The sequence below is a fragment of the Saccopteryx bilineata genome, chromosome 3 (genome assembly GCF_036850765.1).
Source record: "Saccopteryx bilineata isolate mSacBil1 chromosome 3, mSacBil1_pri_phased_curated, whole genome shotgun sequence".
NCBI classification, from domain to species: Eukaryota; Metazoa; Chordata; class Mammalia; order Chiroptera; family Emballonuridae; genus Saccopteryx; species Saccopteryx bilineata.
In genome coordinates, this window is record NC_089492.1 from 250,275,036 (window position 1) to 250,291,869 (window position 16,834).

General features: G+C 42.2%; 1 protein-coding gene across 2 annotated transcripts in view; it reads left to right on the plus strand.

Moving 5' to 3' along the window:
• The first annotated feature begins 1,506 nt into the window (after positions 1-1,506).
• EPS15 (epidermal growth factor receptor pathway substrate 15) overlaps positions 1,507-16,834 on the plus strand; it is a 133,628-nt gene continuing 118,300 nt past the window's right edge. For both annotated transcript variants that reach the window (XM_066269218.1, XM_066269219.1), the window contains exon 1: positions 1,507-1,669. In XM_066269218.1, the coding sequence (XP_066125315.1) occupies positions 1,637-1,669 (33 nt within the window). In that variant the 5' untranslated portion in view covers positions 1,507-1,636. The remainder of the gene's footprint in view (positions 1,670-16,834) is intronic.

Here is a 16,834-nt window from a genome sequence, read left to right on the forward strand (position 1 = left end):
TCTGAATAGACTCATGAGTCTCTGGGGGACATTTTTGTGGTGGTTTGCTTATGGTGGCAAAGGTCTAAAAAGTGGAGCTAACTCAGTCCTGGGTCTTTTTGTTCAGTTGGCCCTCCTGGTGTGTCAAATGGGGACTGCTATGATAATGGTAACAGGTGTGTGGGCCTAATAGCATTGTGGGTTATTGTTGAGGAAGCCATCATGAATGAGAAAGGAAGACTAATTCTGGGTAAAAATAGTCATTGAGGCTTACCCTGTGCTGGACTAAATTGTGAAGGAGATGTAGCTTGGTCAGTGCCCTGTCCTTATGGTTTTCAGTCTAGCGGGGGTACAAAAGTCCTCATGGTTTTCAGTCTAGCGGGGGTACAAAAGAGCCCTCAAATAACTTTGAAGAACAAGTCAGAGTAGACTAAGGAACACAGAGCAACTACAAGGTGGGGTGGGAGTTCCTAGAAGGCTTCCTCAAGTAAGTAGCATATAAGCTAAGCCTTTAAAGATGAGGGCTTCAAGTAACTGGTTGGTTAGTCTAACTGATGATGGCAGCATAAGAAAGTGTAGGTTGTGTTATGTTTAATACAGGCAGGAACTAAGACCTTTATTGAGTACCTGCTAGGTGCTAGGGTCTGAGGATATATCAGAAACAGTCCTTGTCATTAAGGAGCTCTCAGTCTAGAGGGGTAGACATATGTAAAGTCACTAGGCTGATGATGACTTCATAAGGTAGAGAAAAAACGTTGAAAAGAATAGGACAGTGTGTAACTTTGACTTGGGGAGGCCAGAAGAAGCTTTGCAGGGAGATGATCCAGTACTCGTTTCTTGAGAAAGTAGGAGTTTTCCAGGTGGACTATTGGAGCAGTTAGGAGTACTGTGGGCAACTGAGGTGGTCTCATGGCTCTTTTGTTGAACAGCCTAATTGTGGCAGGCAGCCAGCTGGCAAGGAAAGCACTCCTTCCCTCTCCAACCCAGACGTTGGCCCTTGGAGGGTATGACTTATGTCTTCTTTTTCAATGTCACACCCTAATAGCAGATGGTTAGATGAGTTTTTGGAGTCAGACCTAGATCCTAGTCCAGCTATCTAATCAGCTTTATGACCATAGATATAGCAGTTGTATATATTTATGTTTGTTTCCTCATTTGTACAGCTTATGTCTCAGTTCCTTTGTTTATACAATTCAAAAATAAAGCATTTAGCACAGATTTTGGCATATATAAAGTACTGCTATTATTTTATATCATTATATTATTTAGTCCTCATATGTAACCTGGACTTTGGGTACACTTTCTCCCATTTTACAGAAGCAGACCTGCCTGAAGTTCACAGGACAATTTGGAGTTCTCGTTGTCCTCAATAATTTATATCCGCGCCGGGTTTTCCCAAGTGGCTCCTGGGGTAGGCTCCGATCCAGCGGCGCGAACTCCGGCTCCAGAATTTGGGTGCTGCCGCGGCCTGCGCGGGGCGGGCGGGGCCAGGAGGGGCGGGGCGGGGAGAGGAGGGAAGTTGTCGAAGTTAGGGGAGACGCCCGCCCGCGCGCCCGCCCGCACGGGCCTCGCCTCCGGCCGCTCCCTCCGCCTCCTCCCCGCCCCGAGCCCCGGTCCGCCCGTCCTTCCTTCCTCTCCCGTGCATGATGGAAACACCATGGCTGCGGCGGCCCAGCTCTCCCTGACACAGGTAACGCCGCCAGCCCATCCGCTGGGCTTGGTCTGCCGGTGTCCCGGCCGGCCCCCTCCCCCATCGCCCTGCTTGGTTCACCGACCCGGGCAGTTTCTCTCGGCCCGGGCGGGGCGGCGGATAGTAAGAGCGAGAGCGTGTGCGTGTGCGCCGGAGGGAGGGCGCCATCCCGAGCCGGCTGCTCCGCCGCGACAGCCGCAGTCCCGCCGGGTCAGTGGGCACCCCGGCCCCGCCCCACGCGGCGCCCCGACTCCCTACCCCTCGGTGTCCGGGCTGAGCTGGCCGTGCCCTTGCCCCGTTCTGCCGGTGCCTGCCTCTCTCCCTCCGCTCAGCTCTCAGCCACCCAGGAAGTTTGCTGCTTCCAGGCCAGACTGTCCCAGGTGAGCGCCTGTTGAGCTTCTGCAGATGAGCCTCACCCTCAGGTCAGCCCTCGGCCTGGAGAAGCGCTTCCCCAGCCAGAGTCACCTTCCCGAGCCAGACGCTCAAGGCGTCTTTCCTCTCTGAACCGGCCTGTTCCCACTGGAGTCCAACGAAAGCCCACCCTTCCCCAGCAGTTTCCTCCAGTCAGTTTCTATTCCAAATAAGTGTCATCCTACCCAGGGACTTCCCGTGCTAGCCCCTTTCTGGACCTAGCCTCCTTCCCTCCTGATCAGGTTTCCCCAATTAGTCCTTTCCTACTGAAGTCTGCTTCCATTTCTACTCGGTGAACTTGCACTTAATCGCTCTCCAAGCGGATAACAGGAAAACATCCTTTAGCAGGTGTGGTGGTTCCATCCGTCTTGGTGCAGGGAACTGACCCTAGGCGTCACTCATCCTGGGGGGATCTTCACCAAAACCGGTTCTCAGGGTCTTGTCTCTTCAGTTTCTGGTTCCTTCAGAACACTGTCCTCGTCCTTCCCAGAAAACCTCTCAACATCACTCACTCTGGGAGCCTCGTTCCTCTATCTTTATAAAGAAAGCCAGTTATAATCTTCCCATGATGTCCAGGATCATTAAGTGACGTGCACCTGTCAGTCCCTTCCCACTCCTCTGACCAAAACTTACCCGTTTCAATTTCTCTGTCTGCTCTCTCCAGAGCTCTCTGCCGGGTACTTGCCCCTCCGCGCTCACGCCAGCCTTTCTGACTGCCTTGTGGTATCTTTCTGCCACCTTCTAGTCTCCTTGGCCTGGATTTGTCAGTGTTTATAAGGCTTTAACACAGAAAGGGTATACATTTGGGCCGGAAAGTTTTCAGTGTTGCGATGAAAGGGCTTTGGGGATGTTCCTCCTAGCACTCTAGGATAGACAGTGAAAAATGTTCTCCCCAGGAACCATATATAACTTGTGTCTCAAGTAAAATAACTAGCTTCAGCTTGCAGGAATTACCAGTCTCGTAAGTGAAGTCTGTTTATTTCCCGATTTGTTTAGTGTTGCTTATCCTATTTTGACAAGCAGGTAATGGGGAGGAATCCGTGGAATGTGGTGATTTAGTCTTGGTGGTGAATCTTTTTGGAAGGTCCTCCTGAAACTCAAATTAGAGGAATGGCAATATTGACTTATGGGTGTTCACTTTTTATGAGTCTAGTAGTTAGTGGCTTGCATTAAATAAGGTCCTGTTGGCAGGCTGTTGCTCTCTGGCTTTGTTGGCCAATTCCGACAGAAGTTTTTCGCCTCTTGAAGATTTTGTTCCCTTGAAGACATATAGATTTACTTCTTAGCTGTGTGGCTACTTTATGTTTTTAGTTTCTATTTACTAGCATTCATTTATGGAAGTTTTCTTCAAGTTCTGTCAGTTCTATAGACAGGTAAATAATTTAAATATGTTCTTGTGGTGTTTATATATTTAAATATTAACATGTACACAGAGTCAACACTGAATTAGGAGTGTTCTTCAGTGTCTCACATATGAGAAGACATGCATTTATGGTTCATTTATGTTGACAATGCAAATAAGTCAATTTAAAATATTTTGATTTTAAGAGATTAAGAAGCAATAAGATATATTGTAAAGGCACATGAAAAGAATCTTCCCAAATGTTAATATACCCTAATGTGCTTCCTTGTTATTTTTATTTTAATTTTCCTATAAAATTGTGCTAATTTGTGTTTTTAAAAATTTAATTTTTTAACTGCTTGAGGCAGTAAACAGATAATTCAGCCTGGTTTCATATTCACTATTGATATGTTTATATCAACCCCTTACCCCCCAACACACACAACACACACACCACACACACACACAGAGACAGAGACAGACAGACAGATGTAGATATACTCAAGAAAAAGAGATCCTTAAGGGCAGGGACGTGTTTCTATACATCTCTCCTCCCTTGGAGCCCATCTGGAAGAAGGTGATTAATATCTTCTGTATGACTGAAAATTCTGAAGGGCTCTATGACAGTTACAAAGATTAGACAGATGCTGAAGTTAGTTTCCACCTCTGGTCATAAGATAATGGTTTTGGAGTGTTTCATTCATTCAACAAATATTTATTAAATACCTATCATGTGGTAGGCACTGTGCTAGGATTGCCCTATTTACATATATACAGTATATATTTTTGCCTTAATCAGTTAAGCAAAACACAGTTGGGGGAAAATGTAAAAAATGTTTTATGTTTTAATTTATTCTTTCCTTCCTCTTCTCCTGTCAGCCAACCCTCCAGCTCCCCAATCACCAAAATAAATTATCCAAATTATCATACTCCAGCTTCTAGAGAGGATAGACTATTAGAGTAATGAAATGTTAGCTCCAGTCTCAGCTCTGCCAAGTTTTAACGCAATATATGGCATTGAGTTAAGTCTCCAGGCCTCAATTTTCTTAACTTTAACATTTATTCAAAGAATATTTGTTGAGCAGTCACTATATTCTAGGAATTATTGTAGGTACTAAGGATATATAAATGAACAAAATAGGTAACAGTCTTGGAGCTTGGAGACTAAATTTGGAGCTAGTAGGGGAGTTTGAATTAGCTGATCTAAGGACTTTTCCAACATTCTTTTTTATAGATTATATTCTATGATTTATAGATTTAGTGATGACTCTTCCAGGGTACCTCAGTGCTTTTAGCCTTAGTGTTTTCTCATTTCAGTTGTTTTCACTAGATGTTCAATCATTTTCTTGTCAATAAGAAGTAGTAGAACTTGAGAAAGATCTTGTGATTTTTGCTTATGGTGATAGATTACAAAAAATATATTAATACTCTAGTCCTGGCAGATAGCTCAGTTGGTTAGAGCATCTTCCCAAAATATGAATGTTACTGGTTTGATTCCTGGTTAGGGCACATATAGGAAAAGATGGATGTTTCTGTCTGTCTGTTCCTCTCCCTTCCTCTCTCTAAAATCAATCAATAAATTTTTTTAAATCTTTTTAAAAATTTTTTTATATTTTTTTATTATTAATTTTAATGGGGTGACATTGATAGATCAGGGTACATATGTTCAGAGAAAACATCTCTAGGTTATTTTGACATTTGGTTATGCTGCATTCCCATCACCGAAAGTCCAGTTGTCTTCCGTCACCTTCTAAACTGGTTTTCTTTGTGCCCCTCCCCTCCCCCAACCTCCTCCAGGTCCCCCCCCCACAACTACCACACTCTTGTCCATGTCTCTGAGTCTCATTTTTATGTCCCACCTATGTATGGAATCATATAGTTCTTAGTTTTTTCTGATTTACTTATTTCGCTCAGTATAATGTTATCAAGGTCCATCTATGTTGTTGTAAATGATCCAATGTCATCATTTCTTATGGCTGAGTAGTATTCCATAGTATATATGTACCAAAGCTTTTTAATCCACTCGTCCACTGATGGACACTTGGGCTGTGCCCAGATCTTCACTATTGTGAACAATGCTGCCATAAACATGGGGGGTGTATTTTTCCTTTTGAAACAGTGCTATGGTAAATAAATTTTTAAAAAGATGTTACTACTTTGAAATATTTTCCAGTTGCCCATTTATTCCTCAAGCCCATGTTCCTAATAATAACAGTATTATTAGCCTCCCTTTGCGTGTTACTGTATGCCAGGAATTTTACTTCACTTAATCTAACATTTTACAAAGGAAGGAAGTAATTTACATAAACTAGTAAGTGGTAGATCTAAATTTTTTTTTTTTTTGCATTTTTCTGAAACTGGAAACAGGGAGAGACAGTCAGACAGACTCCCACATGCGCCCGACTGGGATCCACCTGGCACACCCACCAGGGGCGAAGCTCTGCCCACCAGGGGGCGATGCTCTGCCCATCCTGGGCGTCGCCATGTTGCGACCAGAACCACTCTAGCACCTGAGGCAGAGGCCACAGAGCCATCCCCAGCGCCCGGGCCAGCTTTGCTCCAATGGAGCCTTGGCTGCGGGAGGGGAAGAGAGAGCCAGAGAGGAAGGCGCGGCGGAGGGGTGGAGAAGCAAATGGGCGCTTCTCCTGTGTGCCCTAGCCGGGAATCGAACCCGGGTCCTCCGCACACCAGGCCGACGCTCTACTGCTGAGCCAACCGGCCAGGACTGGTAGATCTAAAATTTGAACCAAGATCTGTAGGACTCCAAAAGCTGTTTATCACTGTACTTTTCATGTACTAGATGGTTGGCATATCCAATGCTCCCTTGTATTTTTTATTCTTTTTTTTAGTACATGCCCTGCTGTCCTAGTTTAGGTAGTAAACTTGAGGACAGAAGCCATGACTTGTGCATTCTGAATCTCCAGTGTTTTTTTTCTTTTTTAAGAATTTTTATTTATTGATTTTAATGAGAGAGGAAGGGGAGGTAGAGAAAGAGAGACAGAAACAAGAATCTGTTCTTGTATGTGCCCTGACCGGGGATCAAATTGGCAACCTCTGCATTTTTAGGAGGATGCTCTCCCCAACGGAGCTATCTGGCCAGGGCTCTCCAGTGTTTTTCATGGTATCTTTGACAGTACTGTTGTGGGTGCATGGTAGTGCTCTTGATGATGATTAAAGATTTTATTTTATTGAACTATGGCATGATATGAATATTTTAAGTAATCTAGCAGTTCAGTTTTATAGTGAAGCTGTTTTAATTTAGCAAGGATTATTTTTTAAATAAAGTTCTTAGACTGAGACTTAAAATAATCTTATTATATAGGCTAAAACAATAAATACTATAAGAATACTTTTCCTTCTAATTTCAGTTTCTGGTATTTATTTTCAGTTTCTATTTTTAAAATATTATAGAGTTGTGTTAATAAATGTATCACCTTAATAGGCTTTTTAAACACTTATGACAATAAATACAGGGCAGAGTATGAACATGACAATCTTAGTATTCACAGGAAATCAGTTCTTCCTTGAGTGATATCTAACCGTTCTCAAAAATGGCTTGGAATGTTCAGCATTTGGGAGGAGTTGTCAAAGTTAAAATTAATTATGAACAGTTGAGTTTGTTCACAATAGCAAGTTTCCCAGGAATAATAACCTAAGAGTCTGTTCCTTTGTTTTCACTCTCTTTGCAGACAGAATGATGATAACAGATAAATATGTAATAGAGATTGAATATCTTTATTTAGCAACAAATCATAGTTCTGATCTCTTACAAATGCATGGTCATTTAGGACCCAATCTAAGGTGTTGTATTTTCTTTTTGAGGAATTTACACTTTATGTGTTGTTTTTGTTTTATGAGTTTTGGACTTAGCAGATTTGGAACTCTGGGAAACCCAAAGCAGGAAAATGGCTTGGAGTTGGGTAGGGGACTGGAACCGAGAGAGAAAGACAGATAATCTGGTTACTTGGAGAAATAAATGAAAAGTTAATACAAGCAGAGTTCATGAGGCAAACCCGCAGCATGGAATTTCATTTTAAAGTGGTTGAAGTCTCATCAAGAGGATATAATATTGGCCCTGGCTGGTTGGCTCAGTGGTGGAGTGTCGGCCTGTCGTGCAGGGGTCCCGGGTTCGATTCCTGGCCAGGGCACACAGGAGAAGCGCCCATCTGCTTTCCACCCCTCCCCCTCTCCTTCCTCTCTGTCTCTCTCTTCCCCTCCTGCAGCCAAGGCTCCATTGGAGCAAAGTTGGCCCCAGCACTGAGGATGGCTCTATGGCCTCTGCCTCAGGCAAAAGAATGGCTCTGGTTGCAACAGAGCAACGCCCCAGATGGGCGGAGCATCGCCCCCTGGTGGGCATGCCGGGTGGATCCCAGTCGGGCAGATCCCGGTCGGGCACATGCGGGAGTCTGTCTGACTGCCTCCCTGTTTCCAACTTCAGAAAAAGAAAGAAAGAAAAAAGAAGATATAATATTGTGCCTAATTAAAAATTATGTTCATTAGAAGCTTGTAGTAATCTGAGGAATGTTGTGCCTGGCCTGTGTTAGCACAGTGGATAAAGCATCCAACCTAGAATGCTGAAGTCGCTGGTTTGAAGCCTTGGACTTGCCCAGTCAAGGCACATAACGATAAGCAAAGAACAAAAAAAGTGAAGCAGCCCATCTCTCTTCTCTTTCTGTAAAATCAACGAATAAAATCTTTAGAAGATCTAGTAATGTTTTAATTTGAATGCTGTATTACAGTAGAGTGAAAACATTTTTTTTAGACATATGATCGAATCCAGTTAAGCATGCACAGAAAAAAGACTGGAAGAAGAAAACACGAGATTTTGTAATAGCATGGTTTTAGCATTTATTTACCTTCTTTTCAAAAGGAAGCCTGTATTCTTCTGTAATCAGCCAATTTAGCATTTTTGTGACAAGTTTTTGAAAATTTACTTTTTAAAGTTGAAGTCAGTAACTATACATAAAGTAAAAAAATCTGTGTTCTAAAGTTGCATCTACAGTCACGTTTCATCTTAAACATTCCCATCTTTGGGTTTAGAAAAATTGGTCAGAAGAATGATAATAATTATTATTATTATTGGTTTGGAGAATTCAGTGGACTAATTTATAATTTCGTGTTTTGCTTTATAATTTACAGAGCATTTTATGCTCATTCATTTGATCTCATAATAACCAATGACCTAGGCTATTATTATCATTATTTCAAATTGGAGACTACTGAGGCTCAGAATTTGTGACTTGTTTAAATTTTACAGTCAAGCAAATAAAAGTGCCAGTACTCACCCATGTTAAAAAAAAAATCACAGTGGTAGAGCGTCGGCCTGGCGTGCGGAAGTCCCTGGTTCGATTCCCGGCCAGGGCACACAGGAAAAGCGCCCATCTGCTTCTCCACCCCTCCCCCTCTCCTTCCTCTCTGTCTCTCTCTTCTCCTCCCGCAGCGAGGCTCCATTGGAGCAAAGATGGCCTGGGCGCTGGGGATGACTCCTTGGCCTCTGCCCCAGGCGCTAGAGTGGCTCTGGTCGCAACAGAGCGATGCCCCGGCGGGGCAGAGCATCGCCCCCTGGTGGGCAGAGCATCGCCCCCTGTTGGGCATGCCGGGTGGATCCCGGTCGGGCACATGCGGGAGTCTGTCTGACTGTCTCTCCCCGTTTCCAGCTTCAGAAAAATACAAAAAAATAAAACAATAAAACAAAACAAAACAAAACAAAAAATCAAATGAGGCCCTGGCTGGTGGCTCAGTGGATAGATCATAGGCCTGGTGTATGGATGTCTTGGGTTTGATTCCTGGTCAAGGCACACAGGAGAAGTGACGATCTGCTTCTCCCCCCCTCCTTCTCTTCCTCTTTCCATCCCACAACCAGTGGCTCTGTTGGTCTGAGAGAAGCCTGGGTGCTCAGGATAGCTCATTTGGTCCAAGCACCTGCCTCAGGTGTTAAAAATAGCTCAGTACTCCAGCATCTATCTGCCCAAGACGGGGTTGCCAGGTGGATCTGGTTGGGTGCATGCAGATGTCTGCCTCACTATCTCTCCTCTTACCCTAAAAAAAAAAAAAAAAAAAAAAAATCAGCCCTGGCCGGATGGCTCAGTAGTAGAGCGTCGGCCTGGTGTGCAGGAGACCTGGGTTCGATTCCCGGCCAGGGTACACAGGAGAAGCGCCCATCTGCTTCTCCACCCCTCCCACTCTCCTTCCTCTCTGTCTCTCTCTTCCCCTCCTGCAGCCAAGGCTCCATTGGAGCAAAGTTGGCCCCAGCACTGAGGATGGCTCTATGGCCTCTGCCTCAGGCAAAAGAATGGCTCTGGTTGCAACAGAGCAATGCCTCAGATGGGTAGAGCATCGTCCCCTGGTGGGCATGCTGGGTGGATCCCAGTCGGGCGCATGCGGGAGTCTGTCTGACTGCCTCCCCGTTTCCAATTTCAGAAAAATACAAAAAATAAATAAATAAATAAATTCAGATAATACAAGTGAAAGTCTCCCCTACTATTTTGGGCCTTCAGTCTTCTTCTTAGATGCCATCTTTCTTGTCTGTATTTCCAGTAATAGTCTGTGATGTATATGCAAATACATATATATTTGTATGTACATATATTTATATATACTGTATATATATCTTTATTTTTCTTTTGTGTAAGCTGCATATTGTTTTGTGGCTCTTTTTTTTTTTTTTTTTTACAGAGACAGAGTCAGAGAGAGCGATAGCAGGGACAGACAGACAGGAATGGAGAGATGAGAAGCATCAATCATTATTTTTTCGTTGCGCTTTCCGACACCTTAGTTGTTCATTGATTGCTTTCTTATATGTGCCTTCCTATGGACATACCACCCTGAACGCGCCCGATCTCGTCTTATATGTGCCTTGACCGCGGGTCTTCAACAGATCGAGTAACCCCTTGCTCAAGCCAGTGATCTTGGGTCCAAGCTGGTGAGCTTTGCTCAAACCAGATGAGCCCACGCTCAAGCTGGCGACCTCAGGGTCTTGAACCTGGGTCATCCGCATCCCAGTCCGATGCTCTATCCACTGTGCCACTGCCTGGTCAGGCTAATAACTTCTTTTTATGTGGTACAAATATACAGAGAAAAGTTAGCCTTACTTTCTTCCCCTTTAGATTGGGGATTTTATAATGGGAATTTTTTTTTAATGTTTATTTGGTTGATTTTAGAGAGAGAGGTAGGGGAGAGCGAGAGAGAGGAACATTGATCTGTTCTTGTATGTGCCCTGACTGAGGATTGAATCACAACCTCTGTGCTTCGAGGCGATGCTCAAACCAGTTGAGCTCTCTCTGGCCAGGGCTGTTATGGGAATTTTAATGGTACCAGAATTTCCCATCTGAATTAATCAAACTTCATATTTCTTGTTATGTTTTCAATAAAAATACAAATTTGGCCAAGAACACTGGGACAAGAAGATATGTACTCTCTGGGGGGAACTTCAGTATCATAATACTTTGCGTATTTTTAGATTTTGGTTTCTCAACCTTGGCACTATTGATATTTTGGGCCAGATAATTATTTGGTGTAGGGGCTGTCTTGTGCATTGTGGAGTGTTTTCCGGCATCTTTATCCACGAGGCTAGTAGCACTCTCTCCAGTTGGGACAATCAGAAATATCTCCAGATACTGCCAATGTTCCTGAGGGATGAAACTGCCCCTAATTTAGAACCACTGGTTTAATATACTTTTTAAACTTAGTGATCCATTAAGCCTTATATGAGATACAGAGGATAGGGACAGGGGGAATAGTTTATCTTCATATTTTTACTCCTAAACCTGCCATGAGCCATGAATGATTAATTGTGCATAGATATTGAGATTAAAATACTTAATGGTGAGGCAACTAGAAACTGTGAACTTAATTTTATGTGTGATTTCTCTGCCTTAGTGGTCTTATTTTAGTTATGGGACAATTCTATCTAGTGGGCTAAATATTAATGCAGAGATCCTGGAAGGCTAACATTCTTATGCCACTGTTGAGAGGGAAGACGACTGATGTTTTATAAACTACTGATAAGCAGTAGGTACTTGAGGTAGTTTATGTATATCATTTCATTTAATCTTTCAGCCTAACTACAAGTAGAAGTTAACTCCTGTATTACTTACTCAGGGTTGTGTTGTAAGTGGTAGATCTGAGATTTGAACCAGGCACATCTATTCTCAAACTCATTTGCTATACTGCTTCCTGTAAATAGTCACTGACAATATTTCAAACAAATTTAGGGATGAAAATGAAGATTCACATAATATTACATTCCTCTATTGTTTGTTTGTTTGTTTGTTTGTTTCTTTCTTTCTTTTTGTGGCAGAGAGAGGGACAGATAGGGACAGACAGACAGGAAGGGAGAGAGATGATAAACATCAATTCTTCGTTGCGACACCTTAGTTGTCCATTGATTGCTTTCTCATATGTGCCTTGATGGGGGGGGGGGGCTACAGCAGACCAAGTGACCCTTTGCTTAAGCCAATGACTTGGGTCCAAGCTGGTGAGCTTTGCTCAAACCAGATGAGCCCACGCTCAAGCTGGCGACCTTGGGGTCTCGAACCTGGGTCCTCTGTGTTCCAGTCTGACGCTCTATCCACTGGGCCATCGCCTGGTCAGGTTCCTCTATTGTTATTAAAAGTAACAAATTATTCAGAGAGTGGGGTTTGTGTGTGTGTGCCATGTTAATGTGTGAGGGGGGAGAAAGAGAAGAGGTCAATATTGGGGTAATAACAATAATCAATACTCATTGAGCATTTATGATGTGTCAGGCACCGCTTTCAGTAAGCCTCACAACCTGATGAACTTTTCAGTAATCCTTACAACCTGATAAACGGATCATCCTATTACTCTTGTTTTATAGAAAGAGAAGACTTAGCACAGAGGTGAAGTAATTTTAATTTGTTCAAAGCCAAGCTGTTGCTAAGTATATATGTAGTAGACCAAGGATTATAACCCAGGTAGTGTAAACAACTCATAAATTGAATGAGTCTTTATTATTATTATTTTTTTACAGAGAGTCAGAGAGAGGGATAGATAGGGACAGACAGACAGGAATGGAGAGAGATGAGAAGCATCAATTATTAGTTTTTTGTTGCAACACCTTAGTTGTTCATTGATTGCTTTCTCATATGTGCTTTGACTGCGAGCCTTCAGCAGACCGAAGCAACCCCTTGCTCGAGCCAGCGACCTTGGGTCCAAGCTGGTGAGCTTTGCTCAAACCAGATGAGCCTGCATTCAAGCTGGCGACCTCAGGGTCTCGAACCTGGGTCCTCCACATCCCAGTCCGACGCTTTATCCACTACGCCACCACCTGGTCAGGTGAATGAGTCTTTATTTTTTTTAAAGATTTTATTTATTTATTTTAGAGACAGTGGGGAGAGAGAGAAGCAGGAAGCATCAAGTTGTCATAGTTGCTTCTCATTGTGCCTTGACCGGGCAAGCCCCGGGGTTTGAACCACATTCCAAGTTAATGCTTTATCCACTGCACCACCACAGGTCAGGTGAATGAGTATTTTTAAGGGCAAAGTAGTTCTGGTAGAACAAATTATATGCCATCCCTTGGTTATAACTGAACATACGTTCTTGGCTACAATTTCTTACTATGTGAAAATCAACTTATTGCATAAACCACACATCTCTGGAAAGTTGTTGTTATACCAAATTATAGTAGAAGGATTTTGTAAACGTGCTAGAAGATAGTTTTACATTTTGCAACTTCTAGGAATTTCTTTCTTTTGAGGGGGGTTGTTAAGCATCTACTGGGCTGATAATGTATTTGTTTTTATTCTGTTGACATGATATCTTAAGTTGTTTTTGTTTGTGTTTTTTTTCCATTTTTCTGAAGCTGGAAACAGGGAGAGACAGTCAGACAGACTCCCGCATGCGCCCGACCGGGATCCACCCGGCACGCCCACCAGGGGCGACGCTCTGCCCACCAGGGGGCGATGCTCTGCCCATCCTGGGCGTCGCCATGTTGCGACCAGAGCCACTCTAGCGCCTGAGGCAGAGGCCACAGAGCCATCCCCAGCACCCGGGCCATCTTTGCTCCAATGGAACCTTGGCTGCGGGAGGGGAAGAGAGAGACAGAGAGGAAAGCGCGGCGGAGGGGTGGAGAAGCAAATGGGCGCTTCTCCTGTGTGCCCTGGCCGGGAATCGAACCCGGGTCCTCCGCACGCTAGGCCGACGCTCTACCGCTGAGCCAACCGGCCAGGGCTTAAGTTGTTTTTTATTCAGTGTTCTTTAACTTTATTTTTTAATTGAATTTATTGGGATGACACTGGTTAATAAAATTATACATGTTTCAGGTGCACAATTCTGGAATACACCATCTGTATATTGCATTGTGTGTTCACCACCCTCAAGTCAACTAATGAAAACCTGAGTCTGTCGAAGTTAGTGTACATCATGCCAATATTTACTTTCAAACTGATACTCTAATATGTTAACTTGGACCTGAAGTTTCTTCAATATTCTATTGCTAAAGATGATACTATGTAGCAGAGAAAAAAATCCCTAAGGAACAAGTTATTCTATTAAATGAAACCTAGATCCAATAGGTCTAAGGATTTCTGATGCTTCAGAAATGAACAGTGTTGAGAGGATGAAATAAAGGGAGATCTTGGGTTTTGTAGTCAGAATGTCTTAGATTTAGTTCCTTTGTTTGATTGTGACAAGTTTCTTAGACTCTGTTTTTTGTTTTCTTTTAACCTGTAAAATGGGAAATGAACCTGTAGAATTTGTTGTGAAGATTATGTGAGATAATGGGTATAAATGTTTGGGATTGGTTTAAATGGTAGCAGCTATTAATGATGACTACCACCAGTAGAAAAATATTTATAATTGGTGGATTTTAGCTATTTGTAAGGCTGTTAATTTCTTTGAAATGTTGCACTTAATTAGAATTTTCATAGATCACTGAGACTAAGGATTTATTTCATCTTTTATACTATAGGTAAAACACAGGTATACCATCATTATGCATTTACTTTAAAGTATGATAACTTGTATACATTAAAGGTGTTTCCATTATTGCTGGTTGATTCTCTTTTATTTCAGAAAATATTTACTGAATGCCTCCTGTGTGTTACCACTGTGTTAGGTCTTGGTCATATAGAAAGAATAGACTCATGCACTGAGATACCATTTAGTCTTTTAGGGAGATAAACACTGACTCTAGACTGTAATAATACTGTGATGAAGGATGGTAGAAGTCAGGCCCTGGAGTGCTGTGGAACAACAGCCTGTGATTATGATGGAACTTCTTATGGCAATTTAGTTTTTAATATTTTTCATCGTTTTATGGTTTCCAAGATTGATACTGTGATGACATTTTAAATTGTACTAAAAAGGGCCCCGGCCATTGGTTCAATGGATAGAGTGTCACCTGGTGTATGGATGTCCTGAGTTCAATTCCTGGTCAGGGCACATAGGAGAAATGACCATCTACTTCTCCCCTTTCCCTTTCCCCCTTTCTCCCTCTTCTCTTCCTGCAGCCAGTGGTTTGATTGGTTTGATCGTGGGCGCCTGGCACTGTGGATAGTTTGGTTGGTCCAAGCATGTCAGCCTCAGGTGCTATAAGTAGCTTGGTTGATTCGAGTATGTATTGGCCGTAGGTTGGGGTTTGCCGGGTGGATCCCGGTCAGGGCACATGTGGGAGTCTATCTCACTATCTCCCCTCCTCTCTCTTAAAAAAAAAATACTGAAAAGGACAACACAAAACTATAGGAACATTTGATTCAAGTCAAATTGTATTTTGGTGTATTGGGGGATATAATACCATTTTCTTATGATTTATTCTCTACTTTTTCTTGTCTTTGTAATAAAGTAAGACTTTTTAACCTAGAGCAGCGGGTTCTCAACCTGTGGGTCGCGACCCCTGTGTTTTGGTTTTCCGATGGCTTTAGGCGACCCCTGTGTTTTGGTCATTCGACCCCGCTGCGGTCGTGACCCACAGGTTGAGAACCGCTGACCTAGAGGATGTTAGGAAGAAGGTTGAAGGGTAGGTATTAAAGGATCTGTGACTCTAAAGTAGCATATAAAATATTCATAGTATCAAGATTGCTATTTCAGAAATACTGAGAGAAGTTTTATGTAGTGGGAAGAACATTAGACTTATAAAACAAACCTAGATTTGAATTCTCTTTCTGTCACTTGTACTCTCTCTGAGTGACTACGGCAAGTTATTTAAACTCTCTGAACTTCTTTTTCCTTGTGTATGATGCCTATACATTGTTGGAATGTAGGAGACATTCAGTATATAGAAGTGCTATTACTAGTATTGATACTTATATGCAGAACTCATATAACTATTATTTTAAATTCTTTTATTTCCAATTTTTTTTACTCATTAAAGAAAACTTGAATGTGCAGAAATATAGCAAGAAAAAGCATGATCTCTACTCACCCATTCTTTAAATTTTAGGTTTCTTACTCTTTTTTTTTTTGCTTTACATTTCTTTTTAGACGTGGCTATAAACTTTCTCACACACACATATAATTTTGTATTGTTTTCTTTAATTTATTAGTATTGGTGTTTTCCTATGTGATATTAGCATCTTTACATGTCTTTATCTGCATTGAATTGATGTTTTTAGGTTACTTTAGCCCTTGTATATACAGATAATTTATATATCAATTATAATTAATCTGTTGCAAATAAGTTTTGATACACTGTTCGCCAAATTCCTTTTTGTAGAGTGATAGATGGTGTGACATGATTGAACTGTTTTTCTCTGATACTATTAAGTTTTGAAATTAAATGAGTGGTTTTATTTAGTTTTTATTTATAAGATCTTGAGTGGCAAAGCAGATAGCAGTAATTTTCTCAGGTAGGAGCAGTAATGTCTAAAATACTGTTGTGAAGGAACTAAGTTGAGTATATTTAATTTGGCTGCAAAGGCCATTTATAATTTGTAAAGTTCACTTAGTATAGGAAATTGACATTAAAAGTTGTGAGCTTGAAGATTGGATGATTTCCGTTTGGTTACAGTTTTCATCCTTTGCTGGGTGGGATGCTTTCATTCTTAGTCTGTTCTTACATTCTGTTCTATGTTTCTGTTTTTTGTTTTCTTTTCTGGCACACTGTTATGCAGGACCTTGTAAGATTTGGAGGGTGGATCCTGGACCATCTGGTTCTCAAAAACTTAACTCTATTGACTGTACTTTGAGCCAGACTTGCTTGAAATGTCCTGATTTGTCTCTGGGCTTGGCAGATATTTTCATTTATACTCTTACAACTTTTTTTTTTTTTTTTTTACAGGGACAGAGAGAGTCAGAGAGAGGGATAGATAGGGACAGACAGACAGGAATGGAGAGAGATGAGAAGCATCAATCATCAGTTTCTCATTGCAACACCTTAGTTGTTCATTGTTTGCCCTCTCATATGTGCCTTGACCACGGGCCTTCAGCAGACCAAGTGACCCCTTGCTCGAGCCAGC